Below are 26,066 nucleotides of genomic sequence, written 5' to 3'. Positions count from 1 at the left end.
ACTTTCAAATACCTCGAAATAGCGATAAAACACTACGTATAACTATGATTTACAGCCTATATATATGTAGACGAGTTTCTGTTGTTAAGTGATTAGTTGGTCCATCTATTTTGCTTGATTTGGCTATGGTACCATAGGTCCCCCGCCCCATTAATATTGTAATTGTCTTGAAAAAAGTCCACTTGGGGATGGTGTTGATTCAAAAAAGATGTGCCATTATATACCCTGATACAAGCCCTATACTTCACATCAAAAATTATGGCGGGTTTGTTAGTCTGAAAGGTGATATTGAAAAATGCAAATGTCGATCCAAATTTACTTTACACCCCCTAAAACGTAAATCATTCGTCACAGACCCCATACCTCACGCAGGTCGAATTTTTTTGCATGTGAGGAAAGATTCTGTCAGCATGTAATTGTAGACAAATTCACGGAGTGTAATCATGGAATTATCACGGAGAATTTTTCAAGTATTTTCGGTCCCAGTGATCCATCGGTACCACATCTCCCCTATATTGCAAGCTTAACACATGCCAACTCCTCCCTGGTCTACTCCAAATGTAACCAATAACTAATAAATCGAATACCAAAGGTTAAACGATGAGGAGAAACATTTGCTTATGGCGCCACAAAAGAAATGTAATATAGAAGCTGCATACAATTGATATGAACATTGTACGATCTGCACATCCTGTCGGTTAACCTGTTCTAAAGCATATACTGCCGTAGCTATTATGATAGATAGCCATCGGTTCATTCCAATTCGTATCTGGTACACCCCACCAATCCGGTACACTCTTTAAAAATCATGGTATATACACCCTGGGGTGTATGATACACTCGGCTGAAGAGCCCTGCTGCAATAGCCTATGAGGATATATATATATATACACGTACTCGGTGGCGTAGCAGCCACTTGGCGGTTCTGGCTCTGCGCCAGGGGCGACAGGCTCCAGGGGTGCGGCAAAATGAGGCTGTACAGTGTGTGTGTGTGTGTGTGAGAGAGAGAGAGAGAGATATGGTATTCTTTTTCGTCTCCACCATCGAGATGCTTTGACAACTGATATGCGATACGGACTTTAGAGTGAGGTCATCCAGTCTGCACCCCCGTTTTTTTCTCCTCCGTGATTGCTGAGCGCCTAGTGGGATAACCGCGGATACCAGTTCCCGAGTCTCTGGTCTGATCCGGCCGGGGATCGAACCCAGGACCTACCGGACGCATCACCATTACACTATCTCGCTCGGCACAGTGTACAGTGTACACAGTTGGCTAAAATATGCGTAATTGGTAGTCCTATAGCTGGCGTCCCGTGAGCTAAAATTTAATCAAACAGATCTCCAATTCGTATCTGGTACACCCCACCAGTGCGGTACACTCTTTAAAAATCATGGTATATACACCCTGGGGTGTATGATACACTCGGCTGAAGAGCCCTGCTGCAATAGCCTATGAGGATATATATATATACAGCGAGTCTGGCGTATGCCGCGTCTCAGCCTCGCCGTCTCAACGTTAATAAGGCCAAAAATAATAAAGACAAGAAATAGCGAACGAATGTATTGTGCAAATAGAAAATCGATAGCCGCCTCAAAGCAAAATCAGCGATAATATCCCCAAATTCAAGTTTATGAACGTAGTCTCTTTTTATAGACAGAATGGATAGAGCTGATAACCGATCATCATTCATCGTAGAACTTAAATAAGACTTAATCAGTTTGAGCTTTGAGGAGCTCCTCACACAGCTCGCAATTGAAACACCAATGGTCGGATAAAGTTTCAGGCACGAGCATAAATATGGAGTCGAATCAAGTAGCTTTGCATTACTAACCACTGTGAAACATCAAACGTGGTTTCACTGCTCCGCACCAGCCTCTTCACCCTTAAATCTCAAGTTGAACAACTTCATATGATCATATCTTAATTTGTGTACGTCCCAGAGGCCTCATATTGGTTCGTACGAAAAGCTAGCAATCTTCTGATCTATGTGATCCCAAATTCGAAGGTCTAAGGCATGACAATTTTCGCAGCCAACTCCAAAAAGTCCACCTCGTCGTCATATAAGTGCTTCTAAAAGCGCTGGTGAACAAATTGTGACTTTCGCTTTGCATCAGCGCGTGGGAATCAAAAAATCCAAACATATCATTCAAGTGATGTATGCCGTTAAACCTAGTTTCAGCTTCAAGTTTAAATCTGTCCAAAGCTTGAAACATGCATCGTCTACCTTCTTCAATAACACTGAGGCCAGCATCTTCTGATTGTTCGGCAGACATTCTCCTTTCTCTGCGAACTCTCCGAACAATAGACCTTTACGGCTATTTCGGAGTGGTTCCATTGCCATGTTAACATATTAATTCGTGTTTTCGGAATCAGCGAGACACTAGCTTTCGATTGAGATCTGTTTGATTAAATTTTAGCTCACGGGACGCCAGCTATAGGACTACCAATTACGCATATTTTAGCCAACTGTGTACACTGTACACTGTGCCGAGCGAGATAGTGTAATGGTGATGCGTCCGGTAGGTCCTGGGTTCGATCCCCGGCCGGATCAGACCAGAGACTCGGGAACTGGTATCCGCGGTTATCCCACTAGGCGCTCAGCAATCACGGAGGAGAAAAAAACGGGGGTGCAGACTGGATGACCTCACTCTAAAGTCCGTATCGCATATCAGTTGTCAAAGCATCTCGATGGTGGAGACGAAAAAGAATACCATATCTCTCTCTCTCTCTCACACACACACACACACACTGTACAGCCTCATTTTGCCGCACCCCTGGAGCCTGTCGCCCCTGGCGCAGAGCCAGAACCGCCAAGTGGCTGCTACGCCACCGAGTACGTGGTCTACGGATAGCGGCCTACAAATATACTGAACTGGCAGTATAGCTGAGACGAAAAATACATTGAACTACGGTTCCATTACGGTGGATTTTTAAGAAAATGGCTGCGGCCATTAAAGTATTCCCAATTTTATCTTCAACTTAAGACCACATCATATATAGAGCGCAGTGCCACTTTAATTGAAATTTTTTGTTACTCTCGGCATGCGCTGACTGACTCCAGTCCACCATAAATAGTAAACATCAGCCAAATCGCCTATCCCTATAGAAATCACCGCCAAACATATGACTCCATGCGCTCTTTACATGTTGCATTCATACACACGTGCACTCGTACAGCGGTAATAAAAGGCCGATAATAGAAATGTCATTGCAGCAAATGACTTCACGCTTGATCTATGTACAGGATGTATTAACCGTTACATAGCGTTCGGCCAGCTTCAGCACTTAAGTTTTTGATCATCGCTATCGCCGCTTTCCAAACAGCTGATTCAGCAACTGTGAGGCTTGTGAAACTAGGGTTTCTCTGTCAACATTGATATCCCCTTGAAGACATAAATTCCCAGCTGTACATCCTGATTCTAAAAAAAATACTTGAAATTCAAGTGCTCGGGTTTGTGTAACTATAGTGTAACTACACACCAGTGTTTCAGATAGATTTACCCATTTGGTTTCGATTTCAAAACTGTATCGATTGTTGCACAACCGGCGGACTCTCTCCTCTTACCTGCGGGGCATTCGCTGTTCCCACATTTACTGTATATTATTACCAGACCGTCACAACCAAGAATTCTGGTTATTAGGTCAGTTTCGCGTAAACATTTTCTGGTTTTAGTTCTCGCCCCGCCGCAAGTAGCAGAGCAGCTACTCCACGAAGTCCATTGACTAAATTCATCTGGAATAGTTGTGAGATAGTGTAAGCGCAATGCATATATCGAAAAGTACATACACGCAGTTCCGTTGACATTGCGGTAAATCTCACTCACTTGCACAGACAGGTTTTTCCGCGCTGTTCCATTGGCCGTCCTGTCCACACGTTATTAAATCCGGTCCCGACTGCAGAAAGAAGCCTTTGCTGCAGGAGAACTTTACCATCGATCTTGGTTCAAAGAAAGGAGTAGGCGGATTTTTGGTCATCATACCGTACTTGGGTGGATTGACAGGTGGGCACTGAACATCTGTATGAAATTGTGTTTATAGCCTTATTCCGTTCGTAACTTGCCACCATGCTACAAATACAACACATCACGAGCGAATCGTCATCAATATATCGATGTCGCCAAATGATCTGCAGGGCTAAGATTTCATAACAAGGCCGATAAATGTTCTTATATATTCTAATAAAAACAACTTGCCGCACCTCGCATTTTCAATCAAATGAAAACGAGTTTACTTTCGCAACCTACAATGACAGTCCTGGTACGACTATTGATACTCCTTGCCAATCCTAAGGTATAGCGACAAATTGCCTTTCATAGACAACTTTGGGACACAAATCAATCCTTGTAAAGTTGTATAGTATATTGTAGAGCACGACCGAAATCGGATTTTTGAGCTGATACCGATAACACCGATATCTCGCAAGTTTCCCGATAATCCCGATATTAAAAATGTGAAATCTTACAGAGCGTTTATGAGAGCACTCAGATAGATTTTGCTTACTTTCACATTCATATACTCAAATAGCAATGATTTTAGAATACTTCTTCTTAACGAAGCCTAGAATATCGACCTCTCTAGTTACTTGGAAGTCGCCCCTTCTACTTGAGTACAAATGTATGACGTTACTTCTAGTTCTACTCGAGTACCAACGATGACTACTTCGATCACTTCTATTTCTAGGCTATATGAAATCTGTCAATAATCCCAGTCTAGCAGTCGCAGAGTACAGTTACGACTCCGTAACACCGCGAACCGATAATCGGTCGAGCTCTATAGGATATAGCACGGGTTCCAGACCTGTGAATCACGGTCCCCTACGCACAAGATATCACGCAGACGCAATACATTTAGATTCCAAGTATGAACTGGTAAGTCACAATCGTGGCTCCTCTAGCCTTTTCGTCGCAGTGGAATCAAAGTGACTTATGTCCAGTTTTCAAAATTTGAAGGTCCATTTTTAAAACTTGAAAAACATCAAGTTTTTGAAGAATTTTCAATTTTTTTCTGCCACATCTTGACCATGGTTATGTCTGTCTCATTAATTCAAAGGTAATCTGGGCCAATATGTGGCTGAAAGAAGAGGAAAACTTTACGTAAAGTCAATTTTCTCAAAATGTGTAAAATGGACATAAGTCACTTTGATTCCACTGCGACCTTATGTCCAGGTGAGATAACAGTGCTGCTCAAAATATATTTTACTGACAGAGGCACATTCGCGACCTCAACGTTGGGTGAGTCGAATAAGCAACAACGGTAATAATTATTGGACGTAATCATCAACAAGCAACAAAGGGTTTATTCATCCCCGCTTAATTAACAGGTCTCTGGTGTTTTAGAAGCACCTAGAGGCGGGGAAGCTCTTAAGGACCACAGAGTATTCTGTGATACGACTACTTTGCAGGAAACGTGGCTAATGTTCGGTGGCTATCGACTGTTCAGTAGGGTTACCATACGTCCTCTTTTAAGAGGATTTGTCCTCTTTTTTGACTTTTTTGAAAGTGTCCTCGGAGGACGCCTTTTTGTCCTCTTTTTTGAGATTTTGTCCTCTTTTTTGAAAATTTAGGCCAGATTTAGAGCAAATTGCGAGTGACATGCCGTAAATTAGCACAGAAGTGACGCTCCGGCGGGTAATTCGGAGTGAAAAACGGTGATTTTAGCTCTGAGCGAAAAGATGACTTTTTTTTAGTCAACCGATCACAAAGTGGGAAAAATTCACCGGATTTTGAGAATTCTTCTCTGGTTTTGCAAGTCTCAAATTTCTGAAAAAGTGTCCTCTTTTTAGATTTCCAAAATATGCTAAGCCTACTGTTCAGTGTTCATCCTCGGGCATGGACGCACAAGTCAAATGGCCTAAATATGCCACACAATTCGGTAGTTTGCATTCAAGGCTTACCAGGTGGACATTGAGCCGTATTGCAATCACCCGATTCGCTATTGGTGCCCTTGCAATTTTTTGTGGCGCATTGCCTTCTCCTCTGCCGCGATCCTCCCCCGCAACTTTCAGAACACTTTGTCCATGATTCCCAATTTTTCCATGTCCCTATGTGAGATTACATAGAACGGCAGTCATTAAACCTGTGCCTTAGACCGGTCCACGTGCGACAAGTCTTCAGGGCACATCGAGGGGGCAGAATCGAAAAAGATCTCACACCAACAACGAATATCAAGTGAGTACAATTAGCTAATTAATCGATCTCACAATGAATGAGAACCTCGTTCCCACTTCTCTGCAAAAAGACGGCCTACACCGGGGTTTATAGTATAGATCAGTGGTTCTTAACCTTTTTTCTTCCAGCGCCCCCTTTCAAAAATTATCGTGCTTCAGCGCCCCCCCCCAACCTCATATTGTAAGGAATGTAATAAAGACAATGAGTAAGAGAGAGGGCCGTAACAGCATTTCGTCAACCCCATAAAAACGATTGCCTTGCGCACCCATAGCGTGATAAACCACACTTCTGAGGGCTTCGCCCCCAAGAACCCCGTAGCGTGATTTTGATGGTCAGCAAAGTCTGTGTGGCCTGGTCGCCCTAGGTACCAAAATTTTCTATAATGCATGAATGAATAGGTGGTAGTTACATATATAAGCCACTACAAACTTTTTATCCTCTCAGCCCACGAAATCAGATTTACCAGTAGCGCTGATGTTGTATGGGAAAATAAAGGGCACGTAATTAATACTTAAAGATATTCAGGCGTGCCCGTAGGTACAATTAATTCGTTACCAGGGACGTAACAGCACTTCGTCAGCCCCCCTTCAAAAAAACGTTGGTCTTGGGCCCCCATCGGATGGTTGGCAGGAACGAAACGGCACTTCGTCAGGCCCACCGAAAAAACTTGGGTCTTGGGCTCCCATAGAGTGATAAACCGACCGCCCCCCATCACGTTGTTCGCTTTTGCCACGAAATCAGCTGTAATGTTTAGCGAGCCAGTGCGAAGCGCGAAAACTTTCGATAATTCATGATAAAATCGGTCAGTACGATCGGGAATTACATATATATTGCTATCAATTCCTTGTCCTCTCTGCTCACGTTACCATATTTACCGGTAGAGCTGAGCGAGGTGCAATGTTCCCTCTAAGCTGCGCACGTGCGCAGTGCTGACACGGTCTCTGCGCACAGAAAATCTACGTTGCGCACAACAAATCCGAAGTTATGACCTTTTTCTAGTCGCTACGCACTGTTGTCCAAGGGTCTGCGCAGTGAGTTGTTGAGTGTGCGCAGACTCATCAAAACGCAGAGCGAACATTTTGAGGTGTCTTGGAAACTGTAGGGCCCGTAACTGATAATCAAACATATTCGGGCGGGCGAACCGGTTGGTATGACTTCGTTGCATGATGTTATTTCGTGACCTCCTGTCAGCTACATCAAAAAATATAGAATCGCCCAACAGGGATATCGCCCAACAGGAATATCTAGATTTGGATATCCCTGTCGCCCAATCGTACTAAACTAAAAGACGCACACGATTTCAAATTGGTATTTCTTCACTGGCCTATCATTTTTCCCCGCCAGATGGAATTCCTCTTCTGGGGTTCAGATTGCCAGGAAAGGGACATTCGGTGCCAGTCATTTAGGCGCCCATGGACAATTAAACCTATATGTCTTTTGTAGGCTATATATAACGAAGTTTTCGGTGTTAATTTGCTCTGAATACTCATTAAGGATATGTCCTACCACCACATCATCTACTGCGAAGCCATTTTCTCCAGCGCTCCCTATACCGCCCCCCTCAGCCCAGCGTCCCCCATTTCGCCCCCTGAGCGTTTGCGCCCCCTTCAAATTCGCCAGCGCCCCTAGGGGGGCGCTGGAGGCAAGGTTAAGAACCACTGGTATAGATAATGGCACTATAAGTAGCCTATCTCAAGTCCTGTTCATGTCGTTGTTCCATTGTTGTGACTTTGGACAAGTTTGCATCATACTACAGATTTCGGGTCAATCCTTGTTCAAGTGTAAAATCATTTACAATTTCAGAGTTTTGAAATCTGGTTTCTCATGATACCATCTGGAAGCCAGCTAAACTGTCGCTTTGATTTGGATGGTATGTTCACTCGTACGCTCGGCCAACAATTTATCGTAACAGATCAATACACAATAAATTAATTCTCCACTTACCAATTCTAGTGTCATCTAGAATTTGCCAAACCCAACTCATGATCGAAGAGACGGATGTGTAGAAGCCAGGATGCTCGCCTCCACATCCCCAGCCCCAGCTCACAACGCCGATTTGCATCCAAAACTTTGTGTGTGCATTTAATTTGATCTGAAATCACCGCATGGAAGGGTTGTTGAATTTCGAAATCTCGATTGACCACTGACCATATAGTATATTCACTGCCATTTGCAATCTACAATGTTTGCACGTGGAATATGCACAGACGCCTGTATGAAGTAGGCTAACTCACAGTTGACTATATCATATGTGGAAAAGTATGTGGAAAATGCTAGGATCTTCCCATGCATATAGCGAAGGCCTGCGGAGTTACCACATTCGGTCTTGCCAACATCACAAATAATCTAAGTTACTACACTTCGTCACTGTAACCCTACTAAGACCGATAGTGGTAATGGCTATTCGCTACCACTCACCCTTTTTACGATAGGGCCCCCGCTGTCTCCTTGGCATGAGTCTACATTCGCGGTTTCTACGGCGCTCGTTGCACAGAACATCCGGCTGGTGAATCTTGCCTTGGGTGCATGACGTTGGATATCTTTGGCGCTATCGGCGCACCTTGAAACAGTTCATTTAGTGAGTTATAGATATTGCAATTGCGTGGCTCAAAGTAGGTTGCCAATGACTACGCAGTACGCAACATTCAAGGATTGCGCCCATGTGCCATCGGAAACGTAGCACCTCAAATAAATAGGCCGAAGCTTCCTCTATAAAATTCCACTAGCCTGAGCCCACCCAGTACTTCCCAAATACTCTCTAAATGCGATTGGTTGACGGATAGGAGATAAGAGTACTTTTGTAACAAACAAGCACGAACTGACAGGTTGACAATTTTGCAATTCCTAGCCTCATTCGTGACTACAACCAGGCCTGATAGGATGCAAGCAAAACAGCCACATGTACAAAATCGTAATCAAGCAGCTAATGAATTCGGTGATTAATAGATAGTTTCGAGATTGAAATCACAATGTAAAGCACTCCACTGACGTCTCGGCGGTAGATATCATTACGTCACAGCGGGTGATTACACTTCTTGCTTGCTTGCTGATATTCATGGTGTTTCGACTACATTGGTCATGTTCCACCAGGTTTGTAACCAAGTCACAAGGTTCCGAGTCACAAGTCAATTACAGTTTTATAGTTTTAACTCGAATCAAGTCGAGTCATTTTCACTTCAGTACCGAGTCAAGTCCAAGTCCAAGTCACGGAGTAGAGTGTCGAGTCCGAGTCATAGTGTTTTGACTCAAGTCCGAGTCCAAGTCATTGTGTTGACTATTCTGTTTCCAGAGTCTTGTTAAACCCACTTTTTATTGCTCTGTTTGGTGATATCGAATGGTTCGCATTTATAATATGCTAATTTTCCTCACTTATAACAGTTTCTGGCAGCATTTTCAAGTATTAGTACTGATAGACAAAATAATTATAATGTGATAACTTTGCTATTCTTCGAAATTACAATGAAATGCCTGTCTTGGCAGACCCAGTCTCGAGTCATATGACTTGGCCTGAGTCATGCGCAATGACTCGAGTACAAGTCGAGTCAATACACAAATTGACTCGAGTCAAGTCGAGTCACCAAAAAATCGTGACTCGAGTCTGACTCGAGTCGAGTCATTACAACCCTGTGTTCCACCAGGCCTAAATTCTTTATTTTTTGATTCCGTTTTTACCGACTTGTAGCTCGGCCCACTTCTAGGTAGTAGGAATTCTGCAGTCGACCTCGGTCGGACTCGAACCCGCAACCCATTAGTGTTGTTGCTGTGGATTATACCACTACGCCATCTCGCCACCGGTGATTTCACTTGTTGTGTCAAAACCATTGTGTTATCATCGTCAGAATAGCGTTGGAATAAAACCACATAGTCGCAGATAAGGTTGCATTTAAAAGAATTGGTGTTTTAAACAGTGTTTTAAAAAAAGTAATTTTTTTTTTCAAAAGTTGTATAATTATGTAAATACTTTCGAATAAACATGTAGCATGAGCCTAGGGACGATTTATACCAAATATAGTCGACGTATACCATATGGAATAGTTATAATCCTCGAAATCGTCATCGGTTCAACAGTTATCGCACGTAGATATAAGATACGGAATGAATGTTCTGATGATGATGACCTCCGACCGTAAAAATTCTACACAACGACATAGTCCTGGTTAAATTATTTTTGGTACGGTTATGACGGGTCGTCTAAGGCAGTGGTTCTCAACCGCTGGTCCGCGGACCGGTGCCGGTCCGCGACGACATTCCTGCCGGTCCGCCAGGTAGCCTATATTACAATTTTATACCTTAAATTCAAGAGGCGATGTAAAAGGCCTACCATTGATCAAATAAATAAAACTTCAAATTTTAAACTGATTCAGAACTTCATGAGGTAACGCTAGGGCTGGAAATATGTTCGATTTGACTTAAAGTTCAAGACGTGTCATTCGACGACATGCAAGCGACAAGTACAGAACAGCTACGAGCTGACTCATCGCTAAACAGCGCAGTTTGCGCGAGCATTCGTCTTCGATTCCTTCATTTTGTGCAGGACCGTAACCGGGGCACCCCAAACCGCCCAATTGGAGAACGGCCGAGATTGAAAAGAACCCGAAATTATTTTGCAAATGAACAATGATGGGTTGTAACCAAGTCACAACGTTCCGAGTCACAAATCAAACTCACTTTTTTTGTTTTGACTCGAGTCATGTCGAGTCATTTTCAATTCACCTTCATAATATCCTCATTTTCCACACTTTTAACAGTTTCGGGTATAGCATTTTCAAGTACCGGTATTGGTAGACGAAATAATATCAGCGTGATAACTTTACTATTATTCGAAATTGCAATGAAATAGTTGTATTGGTAGACCCAGTCTCGAGTCATATTACTTGGTCCGAGTCATGCGCAATGACTCGAGTACAAGTCGAGTCCATACACAAATCGACTTGAGTCATTACAACCATGATAAACATAAATCATAGCGTATTTATTGAAACTTTTCCCAACATTTTTCAATTTATTTTCGCTCTTTGCGCGATTTAGTGTCACTAAATGTCTTGCATATTAGGTGTCCTTCTCCGAGAACTACGCATGATTTATAGAAATAGGCATTTGGGCGTCAGCCATTACCGCGCCGTGACGTAGGCTACCAACACATAACAATGAAGATTAGGCTAACATGGGACTCCAGAAGGCGTGCCAAAAATACGGCAGCGAGAAAACCGATTCTGTCATGAATGATGGAAAATTTTCGCTATTGGCTCGAATAATCTACTTAAACTCTTTGCTTATAGTGAGTAGAATGAATATGCTCACAAGCACAGGTGAAAACATCCGCCCAACTGTGGCTTTATCGACCTGTGGGGCACAAGATCAACGCTTTTGGGGGGTGGGCTGACGAAGTGCTTTTTCGGCACGGATTGCCGGTATAGTTGCTGTAAGGTGTTTTCCTGCGTCACGCATTGTATTCATAGTAGAGTAGCCTATGCGTCCGGTGGCAGTGGGCAATAAGAAAAGTTGCACGACGGTGCTGGTCCGCGAGGTGAAAAAGGTTGAGAACCACTGGTCTAAGGAACCATATTGACCCTTTATTTTCAATTGTCAATTTCAATCCACGGTGACGTCACAATTAAAGATTCGTGACGTCATGGCTAAAAAACAACAACAATAAAACACGTTTTGAACAAGGGCCATGTTTTAATCATGTTTGTTTTATATTGATTTTTGTTTTGAATGCATCCCTAGTCGCAGACGTATCGCGGTACAGGCATAGATGTGTAGGAGACAAAAAATATTTGGGATCGGACGATTTCATCCAATTCACCCGACAGATATACTCTATCATTCCTACTAAATTCGAATTGTCACTACACAAATATACTAATTAGTATCCACTTATCCACCGTACACAGCGAACGCGTGATACCGGGGCATTAGTGATCCCCAGAGAAATATAGAAGCTATATAAAATATTTGAAAAATGTTTCCCTAAATACGCAATTTCGTTGGATGATTAAAGGTGCGGTTACATCCCCTCTTCTACACCTATGCGTGTACCACTGGTCTGAAACTAATCTATTCTCACGTCAGATCGTCGACAATCTTCAACAGCCCCTGTTGAAGAACGCTCGGAAAATACCGAAAGTCCTCGCTGTGATCTCTTTTTTCACCGAACCCAGTGACCATCACGTGAGAGCCGACGGCAGCAAGAACGGGCATGATCGATTTGCCTGCAATCGTTTGGAAGTTTGATCAAACTCACAGACGAATGAGCCAATACGATGTATCGGCGTTTTTATGATATTCAAGAGAAATATTGTAAAAATATGATGACCTGGTTTCAGCAAACATAACATTTTATTTTTTGACTATGCTAGACAGATACACCACAGAATCTATACCCCGACTTCAGTATAGATCGTTACAAAAGAGAATAGGGAAGAAGTATCTTCGAGAGTTCACTTCTATGACTGTCTTGTTGAGATTTCACTTTCATAACAAAGCAGCGGCGGAGGTCGGTGTCTTCACAGGTGCCCGGAATCAAAATGATTAGACTTATTGGAGTGCTCAAGTAAGTTAGAACACGCACACCAGGCCTTTCTTCAGATATCACGTACGTTCATATAGTTATGTCACTGACCTCTTGGATTGCATTTCTCCTTATCAAAATTCTTCCACAAGTCGACAGGGTCGAGTGGACCACTCTTCATGCATGGGAGGCACACGGGTCGAATGTATTGTGAGAATAGGAATCTACCATCTGGAGCGTCGCGATCTGTTGTGAACCTATCGTTTTTTCCGCGGATCAATTTTTTCCCGATGCGGATCTAATGACAATGGAATCTTATCATCAGAAATATTCGTAATGATCAATCAATTACACACTCTTTATGACCTCAAAACTAGCTCATCTTTTTACAGATTGAAAATAATGACACAGGTTAATCGCCACAACTAAGATAAAATCCAAAATTGTCCTATATTTTCACTCATGTACCAGCGGAAATGTAGTTCTGCTGCTATTAACCAACATATGTAAAATTCCTGATAATAAAATTATTCCTAGGCTCCGTTTTTAACGACTAGGTTTCATCATACTCAAGTTTTTCATCTCAGATCTGTTCATGATATGTCCAGATTCATACGGAAATGCAAATAGAATGTTATAAGTAATTGGTCCGATAGAAACAATTACCCGTGAACATATCATTGATAACGAATATATTGGGCGTCAGCTCACGCATATGTCCACAACAACATCACGCAGATTTTAACCTGTTGACGTGTACGATTTGTTACTTCGGATCAGATAATAATTATCGCATTAGGAAAATCTATAGACTACTTGGTTACAATTATGAAGTACATGACACTCTTACCAACGCGGCGTCATAGTCGAAATTGTCTTCGTTGAAGTTAGGATGGGAGTACACAGCTGCCGGCTCAAATATGTGCAGATGCCCTGGCATCGCGTGCCCGATGCTAGGAAAAGTTGTCATCCCTGAAATACCATATAGGATACCATAAATAATGGCTATATGTACGATCGAATACTGCGAGATAAGATATATTTAGTAGGGATGGTGTGAACGTGAGGTTCACGTTCGCGTTCTGTGTGTGAACCTCGGAAATTTAGAGGTTCGCGTTCACAACAGAACCTTGGTAGGTTCTGCACTGTGAACCTTTTTCATATATTGCACTTTTCACTTCATTATAACATCATTGGTTCAAATTTATTGCATTTCAACTGCGGGCCACTCCATGCATGGCGCTGGCAGCATTCAAAATCAACACTAAACGAGCATGCACCTTGACAATCTCAAATGTTTTGCTTGCTTTGTTACAAAAGTTTGCTCGAATTATCCAGTTTTCCGTTTGTGAATATTTAGTGACTCTCTGCTGTGAGTTTGACCCGCAATCACACAACATCACGAGCGAAATACGTAGTCAGCGAAGGATACTTATTCAACCAATCAATAAGATTGATATCGTTTTCTGATGTAAAAATTCGAGAAGGCGTATGGGGTCACTCTGGACTTCATATCTTTACTGTATCATTAAAACCAAATCTGTGCGATTGAGGAGTTGGCTACTGTTGTAAAACTTCTTAATGAGGTAATATCGGTAGCAAATATAGAAACCCATTTTACACTCTGATCAATATCAATGTAGCAATACTCAAACACTGAATACATTGTCCGGTCTGGCCTAGACCGATAAGTGATAAGCGTATATTCCCTGGTAAGTCCTCGTCGAAATTGTTGGCAAAGCGACGAAAGATATTGATTTTATGGTAGCATTATATCCTTTGATTGCCTCAGTTGATACATTTAGCGACGTTTAAAACACCAATATGTACTTCAGAATTGTTGCATTATGTGGCCCAAGTCGTCGCTAGGTATCGTGTACATCAATATATTATAGGCAATCACTTCATTGAAAGATAGGGTTGGAATTAGCAATATGACGTCACGTGAGTAGTTATATAGATCGCTCGTGACGGGCTATGGGGTTCTTATGGGTGCACCCGACCGGTGCCTCGAAACTCGTCCTGAACCGGTGACCCTTTCAGACCCCCCTTCCACCCGACCGGTGCCTGGGTTGGTATAGGCATCTCTCGACCGGTAACCCTTTTCGGTATAGGGATCACTCAACCGGTGCCTCGAAACTCGTCTTGAACCGGTAACCCTTTTCGGTATAGGGATCACTCAACCGGTGCCTCGAAACTCGTCTTGAACCGGTGACCATTTTCGGTATAGGGATCGCTCAACCGGTGTCGTAGTGGTAATTTGTACTTTCGGGTATAGTCAACTCTCGCACTGTGTTGAATAGGTATCAGGAATAGTAAATAGTCACGTGATTGATTCTTAGTTAATGTGTATATTACAAATTATTATATATGACCGATTCGAGTTAATCCCAACGTTTACGGTGAGTACGACAATGATATATCGTTATTCTTATGGACGCGGCGATGATTCGTACTTTCGTTGATAGAATGCTAGCGGCATGTCGTACTTTCACCAAAAAGGGTGTGAAATAGTTTGCTAAATCTAGGAATCAGTCGCTTGGTAATTAGTTTACCACGGAGCCGGCGTAGACGGCGATTCGAATAGCAACAATAACCGCGTTCACAAACTAACACTCCAAAAAGGTGTGAAATATTGGTAAAATCCCGCGATCGCTCACAAGATAATACCTAAGACATAACCATCGCTCGCGACTCGCTGTTACATACATACCGATCGTGGACAATGTAATATTTTGGTAATTAGTTTACCACAGAACCCGCGTAGACGGCGATACCAACAATAGCCGCGTTCACAAACTAACACTTCAAAAAGGTGCGAAATAGGTTGCAAATCCCACGATCACTCACGAGATAACACCTAAGACATAGCCAGCCCTCACCAACTTGTTGTTACATACATTCCAATCGCCACAATGTAATATTTTGATAATCGGTATGTCACAGGAACCGGATTTCACTGGTAAAATTTAATAAGTAACGGATAACAGAGCCGTCACAGACGATGATTCGAATACCGACAAATTCTCACTTATTTCTGATCCCACCCTAATCCTTTGCGAAGTTGACGCTTATTCGAAAAGGTGTGAAATAATTGTAAAACCCTACGTCGCTGACGCGATAATGCATCAGACATAGCGATCTAGTTATAGCATGGGTCGGAATCCATTCGCGGGATGTACTAGGTAAATTGAGATAATCCAAAACCGAATATTTTGACTTCGGCGTAGTGTGAATTGAAATAGGATTGACAAACATGGCTATCAACTTTCCCACAGTCCCATATTGATATTATACACACATTGATTCGAAACAAGTAATGAAACATTGCAACTCTATTCGCGATCCGACTTTTCGTTTGTCAAAGAGATATTTTAACATCTTACCATACTCAAAAGAATTATTTACAACATTAACAAGTGTTCAAAATCTAGTTTTCACTTACTTGATTATATCACTGCAACCCACAAATTTGAATTAATTCATTCTGGTTGTATTCATGTGATCGGTCTTTTTTATTCAATTGTAAAGGTCGTTACTATTCTGAAGACAAAGTAAGCTATTTACTAATCGACACATAAATGACTTGACATAAACATATTATATTTTGAGTATACGAGATTTGAATGTCTGAACAATAACTGAGAAATAATTTATCACAATAAAATACGTATATTACAGCGTAAAAGATGTTTGAATGTCAGCAACTCTGTACGGTCATAGTTACTACCACTAATTTACCCGACCAACTCGTCATGATCATTCCTGAAATCAACACAAATATGACCACTGACTTGAGTTAACCACAAAACAGCATCAAGTTTTAAATCCACTTGTAGCTTACGGATTATTTGAATGCTGGTTATGTTTTGTTGTAATTGAGTTCACGGAAATAGTATTACGTCTCGATATCTGACCATCTTACCATATTCAAAGAATCAACCACGAAAACATTGTCAAGTAAATCCGTTAACCGACCAACTCAACAGTATCAATATGAAAAACAGCCAAACATACACGAATCCAAACAAGCACTAAAACCTAAAATCCATAACAAGTCTGGTTGTATTCATATCCCTACATGTCTTTTTTATTCAACTTGAAAAGTCGTTACTATTCTGTAAGACAAAGAAATTACTATGCGGTATATTTTGTAAGATAAAAGTAATTACTTCTCGGTGCCCGCGACTTGAGATTAACATAATATGTTTGAGTATGCGAGATTTGAAAGTCTGCCCAACATGTTGAGAATTCATTTCTTACAATCGAACGCAGGTGTTATATTGAAAATTATCATGATGTAAACATAAGGATTGACACATTGATTTGACATATGTAATAGTTGATCATGGCTTGACTATTAAATTATTTGCGTTAATTAGACCCGGCGTTGTGGTAAAGATTATTGTGACAGCAACAAACTTTTCAGTACCATTGTTATTAACATATTGAGTTGTAAACTGTGTGTGTCTAAAATCTTCTCGATTGGAAAATTATTCAACCTTGGTACAAACCACGCAGAGTATTGTGGATATCAGGAAATATTTTACAAATGTCTGCATTAAACAAGACTAAAGATGAAACAACAATTTCCTTTGTTGAACAATAACCGGGGCAATACTTTATTGTCGGTGAGAATTGAAACACTTTCGCGCATTACCTGGTGTCAAGATATCACACTAGGTGAATTGACATACCACCATTTGATTAATGCTTAATCCGTTCGCATCATTTCACACTCACTTTGATCATTACAAAAGTAAATTGGAATATGTTTGCTAGGCACCACCTATTCAACTATACTTGAGTAATACAGAAACCTCTCAGCATTAATAAAATCGAAATGTGCGCTACACTGAAATCTACAAAAATGTGTTTGTATTGCTGTTCGTAGTAGCGATATCGATTTGAACCTCCATCATCTAACCAAACTACTGAGAGTCGTTGTCAATTTACATGACGTTCACTGATTACATACTAGAACTATTTGTGCAGCGCACACGATCAGAGAAATTAGACATTTTTCCATTGCCATTCGTCAAAGTAAATGTAGTCACAATAATCAGTCACTAAAAGACCGTATACTTGTATGTGATTGAATCGCCGACAATTAACTCGGTAAATCAAACCCCTGAGAAATTTCACTCAGTCATTGGATAGGAAACAGCGTCGCTTAATCGGTGTGAGTCGTTTTTTCTAAATACTAATCATATCTGTCCAGCCAAGAACAATTTTCACTCACTTGGGTAACGAAACCAGTGTCCAATATCAATACAAGATATTTTCGTCACACAAAAATAATCAACTTCACTCGATATTCCCGTACTACGAAACTGTACAAAGGTTACATGCTTTTGTATGACATGGAATCAATACCGATCGAAGTAACCGTATTGGAGATAACTTTTAAACAAACACACTCTACGTGGTTAACATTCTCGTCGATTCTATTGTGATTAATGTATACTTCATGTGATCTGGATTCATTTCGATATGGCTAAACATTCAACCTCGACGGATACGAATTGTCACACACTCAAGTAATATCATACCAAATAGTTATTTACAAGACACAGAAATTTGTTTTGGTCGTTTCGACTTTATTACTGGAGATACTCATCACTTCGCTTAATACAATCTAGATTTAAACTCCATCGAACCTTTGGTGTCTATCGTTTTGCTGGATACGAATTATGTTAGTCTAAGAGTACACAATTTTCACTATCTTGGGTTATGAACTCAGTGTGTTAGCGATCATTCAATATTTTGTAGTATCAACTAGCTACTTCGTAGGATACGAATGATCATCCTCACAACTCTTACAAAAGTACGAAGGATATTTACATCACACAAAGTAATCGACTTTACTCGATATCCTCACACTACGAAACTGAATGGTTATGGTTTGACTCTACAAACTGTTCTGATGTCACAAGAACTTTTTCATACGAATGGTTACGTATCTAAATATTCAAATAATCCAACACACGACTATAGCACTTACAGAAATATCATAGTTCTTGTAACAAAGTTGTATAAGTATAATGTTTATCGTAAGTCCTACATAGCCATGATATCCGTCCGAGTTTGACTTTTAGAAAACATTATACCGACATCGTGACATCTTTCAAAATTAAAACCACGGTGACTGCTTCAGAGACCTACCAATGAAATTGCAGTATTACAGTTACTTCCCCAAAAGAGTATGCATTCGACTTACTTACCACAAATCTAACGCACAAAACAATTTACTTTACTAACGAGAAGCACCGAGCCTCACATCAAAACAACTAGAAAGTGGAACTATATTAAAAAACGTCGCTAACCTTTGTGCACCAGCTGTAAATCACACAAGCAACATGTTTCAAGATTCTGGTTATTGAAAAACGTTAAAGTGTTTCTCCTGCACCAAGTCGTTATGTTGACGAAAGCGTATATTGTAATACCATGATCGATTTGCATTCGTTGGTCACAAACTGTCACTACTCCAAAAAATGATTTTTCACTCAAACACAAAAGCATACTTGTCGCCAATCGTTTTCATCAAGCACGAGTTCAAGAAACCTGCTACGACATGAATTGTTATTTTGATGTTGTGTAAATAGGTAATAATTTATTTTAGTAACACTACATCAACATCATCGAGTTGTGCGAATAGATTTACATGTGGTTTTAATCGAAGTACACAGCACGGTCTAATGTAGATTCATCTCTATTGTACAGCAACTCGGTAATCGAAATGCATTAACATTTAAACAACGATCTTGGTTCGTCACGCGAAAAATATCTTTACTGTCGCAACACTCTGATACTCTGCACAAGATGTGTAAATCCTTTTCACACTCATAATAATACACTAACGGGATACCGATGTCAAGCAACAACGTTTAACAACATCACTGACACTGAACATACGATACCTACCCAAGTAAAAATATCATTTTCACCAGGAGGTCAGTCGTTACTTGTGTACAATTACCATTTTCCCTTGGGAGTTTAGCGTTACCCGAGTAACAAAACCATTTTCACTTGGAAATATATGTTTTCCCTCAACAACAAACGTTTTTCACTTGGAAATATATTTTTTCCCTGGGTAACAAACCCCTTTTCACTTGGAAAACTATCATTTACCTAGTACCAATACCATTTTCGTTTTGAAAACTGACAACTACACCGGTCAATTTGATATTTTTTTGTATATTGTTACAGCAGACAGTGACAAAATATACACCAACAACGACTCCGATACATTTGTGTAATCAAATATTCACTTGCTCTGATGCATCCCATCAAAATCATTGGTTACTCACATACAATAACAATGTGCTGTTGTACATCGACATGTATGTTTTCGGAATTGGCGAATAAAGGGGTTTCTGATATGTCCGTGATGTCCGGGTTCGTGCTTTGGATTTTCCAGAGTCAAAATGTCTGAATAAAACACCTCCTTGACGATGGTTGGTATGTGGATAACGGTGTTCGGAAAACGGTTGGATTTATGTCACCCATCGCGATAACAACTCCAGGTCGAGTTTTCCTCCCGCATGTTTACTATATTGTGTCTTTATTGGTCAATGTATGTCTCGACATTCAGTTTGAAATCGGAAACCCTGATAAAGTACGTAACCGGATCCGGATATCAACTGTGAATCGATAAACCAATGAACAATATTCAAAGTAAACATGTTACACCCTGTGTTTCCACGAAAAAATACCATCCAGACATACGTCGCGCTTGTTTGCCCACACCAGTATCCGCGCAAATGGAGGTGTGTGACATTGCATGCAATGTGTTGGTATACAAACATCGATCCACAGACATTATCATAGCCGGTAGTTTTGATGTAGATCGAATGTCACCCGATAACAATGTCATACCAATAAGCCACATTGCAATGACTCTGAGTCAATCTGAAGCATGACATACAGACACACAAACATAGAAACCGTAACATGGGTATTCGCACGACTACCTTTGACAGTGAAAGTGAACTGTACAGTATATACCAATATTGTGATCACAGTCAAATATGTGAACCGTGCACAATCATATACCCAGGTTTTTGTTGGATATGTACGAAACCGATAAATCGATACATTTCTTTTCCCTGGACATCAATAATACAATCGCCATTCAAATATATCGCTCGAATGAGAGGTTCGTCTGGTGTAAAATCCATATCAAATAACACCAAAGTGTGCCTTCCGTGTTTTATCATTTCCACCGACGCTTCTTGTCTGTGTCGTAACACTATGGTGCTGGGACTTGAAAAACGACAGATTGTGAAACGGATTGACATGACCAACTGAATCGATGTGAATAACCTCGCGGTGATGACAGTGTCAAAATGCTACCGATATGACGAGACCAACCCGATCTCTTGTAGCGATGACCGTTTCGAAATGTCACCGGACGAAATGGACCCTTACGATGATGTGTTTTATGATTGTGTGTGAAATCACGAGGTAGTGTTCTATTGTGGTGTACGATTGCAGTCTGCACAGAAACACACCTTATTGGATCCCAGTATCAGCCCGAGATTTTCAGAATCACTGTTCGCGATATTTATCTGGAGTCGTTATGTGGGAGTAGCGACATCGATGCATCGTGACTGAAAGACTGATCGCAATCATTTCGAGCACCCATACTTCGATAGTTCACATTGGTCAAACGCTGCAGCAGAAAACTTCGGTGTCGACAACGCGACGGATATTGACCGATGTATCCAATTGGTCTGGGTGGTCTGTCCGGAGATAGGGTCATGACTACCTTGTAATGTTACAACGCGATGAAACCATCGAGTAAATCAGTGAACGGTGTCGAAATATCGATGTAATAGCGCGGAGTCATTGCAATGTGAGTTATTGGTATTGTTATCGGGTGACATTCGATCTACATCAAAACTACCGGCTATGATAATGTCTGTGGATCGATGTTTGTATACCAACACATTGCATGCAATGTCACACACCTCCATTTGCGCGGATACTGGTGTGGGCAAACAAGCGCGACGTATGTCTGGATGGTATTTTTTCGTGGAAACACAGGGTGTAACATGTTTACTTTGAATATTGTTCATTGGTTTATCGATTCACAGTTGATATCCGGATCCGGTTACGTACTTTATCAGGGTTTCCGATTTCAAACTGAATGTCGAGACATACATTGACCAATAAAGACACAATATAGTAAACATGCGGGAGGAAAACTCGACCTGGAGTTGTTATCGCGATGGGTGACATAAATCCAACCGTTTTCCGAACACCGTTATCCACATACCAACCATCGTCAAGGAGGTGTTTTATTCAGACATTTTGACTCTGGAAAATCCAAAGCACGAACCCGGACATCACGGACATATCAGAAACCCCTTTATTCGCCAATTCCGAAAACATACATGTCGATGTACAACAGCACATTGTTATTGTATGTGAGTAACCAATGATTTTGATGGGATGCATCAGAGCAAGTGAATATTTGATTACACAAATGTATCGGAGTCGTTGTTGGTGTATATTTTGTCACTGTCTGCTGTAACAATATACAAAAAAATATCAAATTGACCGGTGTAGTTGTCAGTTTTCAAAACGAAAATGGTATTGGTACTAGGTAAATGATAGTTTTCCAAGTGAAAAGGGGTTTGTTACCCAGGGAAAAAATATATTTCCAAGTGAAAAACGTTTGTTGTTGAGGGAAAACATATATTTCCAAGTGAAAATGGTTTTGTTACTCGGGTAACGCTAAACTCCCAAGGGAAAATGGTAATTGTACACAAGTAACGACTGACCTCCTGGTGAAAATGATATTTTTACTTGGGTAGGTATCGTATGTTCAGTGTCAGTGATGTTGTTAAACGTTGTTGCTTGACATCGGTATCCCGTTAGTGTATTATTATGAGTGTGAAAAGGATTTACACATCTTGTGCAGAGTATCAGAGTGTTGCGACAGTAAAGATATTTTTCGCGTGACGAACCAAGATCGTTGTTTAAATGTTAATGCATTTCGATTACCGAGTTGCTGTACAATAGAGATGAATCTACATTAGACCGTGCTGTGTACTTCGATTAAAACCACATGTAAATCTATTCGCACAACTCGATGATGTTGATGTAGTGTTACTAAAATAAATTATTACCTATTTACACAACATCAAAATAACAATTCATGTCGTAGCAGGTTTCTTGAACTCGTGCTTGATGAAAACGATTGGCGACAAGTATGCTTTTGTGTTTGAGTGAAAAATCATTTTTTGGAGTAGTGACAGTTTGTGACCAACGAATGCAAATCGATCATGGTATTACAATATACGCTTTCGTCAACATAACGACTTGGTGCAGGAGAAACACTTTAACGTTTTTCAATAACCAGAATCTTGAAACATGTTGCTTGTGTGATTTACAGCTGGTGCACAAAGGTTAGCGACGTTTTTTAATATAGTTCCACTTTCTAGTTGTTTTGATGTGAGGCTCGGTGCTTCTCGTTAGTAAAGTAAATTGTTTTGTGCGTTAGATTTGTGGTAAGTAAGTCGAATGCATACTCTTTTGGGGAAGTAACTGTAATACTGCAATTTCATTGGTAGGTCTCTGAAGCAGTCACCGTGGTTTTAATTTTGAAAGATGTCACGATGTCGGTATAATGTTTTCTAAAAGTCAAACTCGGACGGATATCATGGCTATGTAGGACTTACGATAAACATTATACTTATACAACTTTGTTACAAGAACTATGATATTTCTGTAAGTGCTATAGTCGTGTGTTGGATTATTTGAATATTTAGATACGTAACCATTCGTATGAAAAAGTTCTTGTGACATCAGAACAGTTTGTAGAGTCAAACCATAACCATTCAGTTTCGTAGTGTGAGGATATCGAGTAAAGTCGATTACTTTGTGTGATGTAAATATCCTTCGTACTTTTGTAAGAGTTGTGAGGATGATCATTCGTATCCTACGAAGTAGCTAGTTGATACTACAAAATATTGAATGATCGCTAACACACTGAGTTCATAACCCAAGATAGTGAAAATTGTGTACTCTTAGACTAACATAATTCGTATCCAGCAAAACGATAGACACCAAAGGTTCGATGGAGTTTAAATCTAGATTGTATTAAGCGAAGTGATGAGTATCTCCAGTAATAAAGTCGAAACGACCAAAACAAATTTCTGTGTCTTGTAAATAACTATTTGGTATGATATTACTTGAGTGTGTGACAATTCGTATCCGTCGAGGTTGAATGTTTAGCCATATCGAAATGAATCCAGATCACATGAAGTATACATTAATCACAATAGAATCGACGAGAATGTTAACCACGTAGAGTGTGTTTGTTTAAAAGTTATCTCCAATACGGTTACTTCGATCGGTATTGATTCCATGTCATACAAAAGCATGTAACCTTTGTACAGTTTCGTAGTACGGGAATATCGAGTGAAGTTGATTATTTTTGTGTGACGAAAATATCTTGTATTGATATTGGACACTGGTTTCGTTACCCAAGTGAGTGAAAATTGTTCTTGGCTGGACAGATATGATTAGTATTTAGAAAAAACGACTCACACCGATTAAGCGACGCTGTTTCCTATCCAATGACTGAGTGAAATTTCTCAGGGGTTTGATTTACCGAGTTAATTGTCGGCGATTCAATCACATACAAGTATACGGTCTTTTAGTGACTGATTATTGTGACGACATTTACTTTGACGAATGGCAATGGAAAAATGTCTAATTTCTCTGATCGTGTGCGCTGCACAAATAGTTCTAGTATGTAATCAGTGAACGTCATGTAAATTGACAACGACTCTCAGTAGTTTGGTTAGATGATGGAGGTTCAAATCGATATCGCTACTACGAACAGCAATACAAACACATTTTTGTAGATTTCAGTGTAGCGCACATTTCGATTTTATTAATGCTGAGAGGTTTCTGTATTACTCAAGTATAGTTGAATAGGTGGTGCCTAGCAAACATATTCCAATTTACTTTTGTAATGATCAAAGTGAGTGTGAAATGATGCGAACGGATTAAGCATTAATCAAATGGTGGTATGTCAATTCACCTAGTGTGATATCTTGACACCAGGTAATGCGCGAAAGTGTTTCAATTCTCACCGACAATAAAGTATTGCCCCGGTTATTGTTCAACAAAGGAAATTGTTGTTTCATCTTTAGTCTTGTTTAATGCAGACATTTGTAAAATATTTCCTGATATCCACAATACTCTGCGTGGTTTGTACCAAGGTTGAATAATTTTCCAATCGAGAAGATTTTAGACACACACAGTTTACAACTCAATATGTTAATAACAATGGTACTGAAAAGTTTGTTGCTGTCACAATAATCTTTACCACAACGCCGGGTCTAATTAACGCAAATAATTTAATAGTCAAGTCATGATCAACTATTACATATGTCAAATCAATGTGTCAATCCTTATGTTTACATCATGATAATTTTCAATATAACACCTGCGTTCGATTGTAAGAAATGAATTCTCAACATGTTGGGCAGACTTTCAAATCTCGCATACTCAAACATATTATGTTAATCTCAAGTCGCGGGCACCGAGAAGTAATTACTTTTATCTTACAAAATATACCGCATAGTAATTTCTTTGTCTTACAGAATAGTAACGACTTTTCAAGTTGAATAAAAAAGACATGTAGGGATATGAATACAACCAGACTTGTTATGGATTTTAGGTTTTAGTGCTTGTTTGGATTCGTGTATGTTTGGCTGTTTTTCATATTGATACTGTTGAGTTGGTCGGTTAACGGATTTACTTGACAATGTTTTCGTGGTTGATTCTTTGAATATGGTAAGATGGTCAGATATCGAGACGTAATACTATTTCCGTGAACTCAATTACAACAAAACATAACCAGCATTCAAATAATCCGTAAGCTACAAGTGGATTTAAAACTTGATGCTGTTTTGTGGTTAACTCAAGTCAGTGGTCATATTTGTGTTGATTTCAGGAATGATCATGACGAGTTGGTCGGGTAAATTAGTGGTAGTAACTATGACCGTACAGAGTTGCTGACATTCAAACATCTTTTACGCTGTAATATACGTATTTTATTGTGATAAATTATTTCTCAGTTATTGTTCAGACATTCAAATCTCGTATACTCAAAATATAATATGTTTATGTCAAGTCATTTATGTGTCGATTAGTAAATAGCTTACTTTGTCTTCAGAATAGTAACGACCTTTACAATTGAATAAAAAAGACCGATCACATGAATACAACCAGAATGAATTAATTCAAATTTGTGGGTTGCAGTGATATAATCAAGTAAGTGAAAACTAGATTTTGAACACTTGTTAATGTTGTAAATAATTCTTTTGAGTATGGTAAGATGTTAAAATATCTCTTTGACAAACGA

General features: G+C 40.2%; 1 protein-coding gene across 2 annotated transcripts in view; it reads right to left on the bottom strand.

The window, feature by feature from the left end:
* LOC145458639 (uncharacterized) overlaps positions 1 to 26,066 on the bottom strand; it is a 144,490-nt gene that overhangs the window by 105,178 nt on the left and 13,246 nt on the right. The window contains exons 7-15 of one of the 2 annotated variants that reach the window (XM_080337074.1): positions 13,530 to 13,651; positions 12,791 to 12,977; positions 12,236 to 12,380; positions 8,584 to 8,725; positions 8,110 to 8,257; positions 5,892 to 6,038; positions 3,823 to 4,014; positions 3,564 to 3,731; positions 3,254 to 3,417 (exon numbers count right to left, since the gene is read on the bottom strand). In XM_080337074.1, the coding sequence (XP_080193200.1) occupies positions 3,302 to 3,417; positions 3,564 to 3,731; positions 3,823 to 4,014; positions 5,892 to 6,038; positions 8,110 to 8,257; positions 8,584 to 8,725; positions 12,236 to 12,380; positions 12,791 to 12,977; positions 13,530 to 13,651 (1,367 nt within the window). In that variant the 3' untranslated portion in view covers positions 3,254 to 3,301. Of the gene's footprint in view, positions 1 to 3,126; positions 3,418 to 3,563; positions 3,732 to 3,822; positions 4,015 to 5,891; positions 6,039 to 8,109; positions 8,258 to 8,583; positions 8,726 to 12,235; positions 12,381 to 12,790; positions 12,978 to 13,529; positions 13,652 to 26,066 lie in introns of those variants that run through there. The other variant, XM_080337073.1, reaches the window with a different exon arrangement.

This window comes from Botryllus schlosseri, chromosome 16 (assembly GCF_051294905.1).
Source record: "Botryllus schlosseri isolate E-star chromosome 16, Bs_hap1, whole genome shotgun sequence".
NCBI lineage: Eukaryota > Metazoa > Chordata > Ascidiacea > Stolidobranchia > Styelidae > Botryllus > Botryllus schlosseri.
The sequence above is the reverse complement of the archived record's forward strand: the minus strand, read 5'-3'. Positions and strand labels throughout refer to the sequence as shown.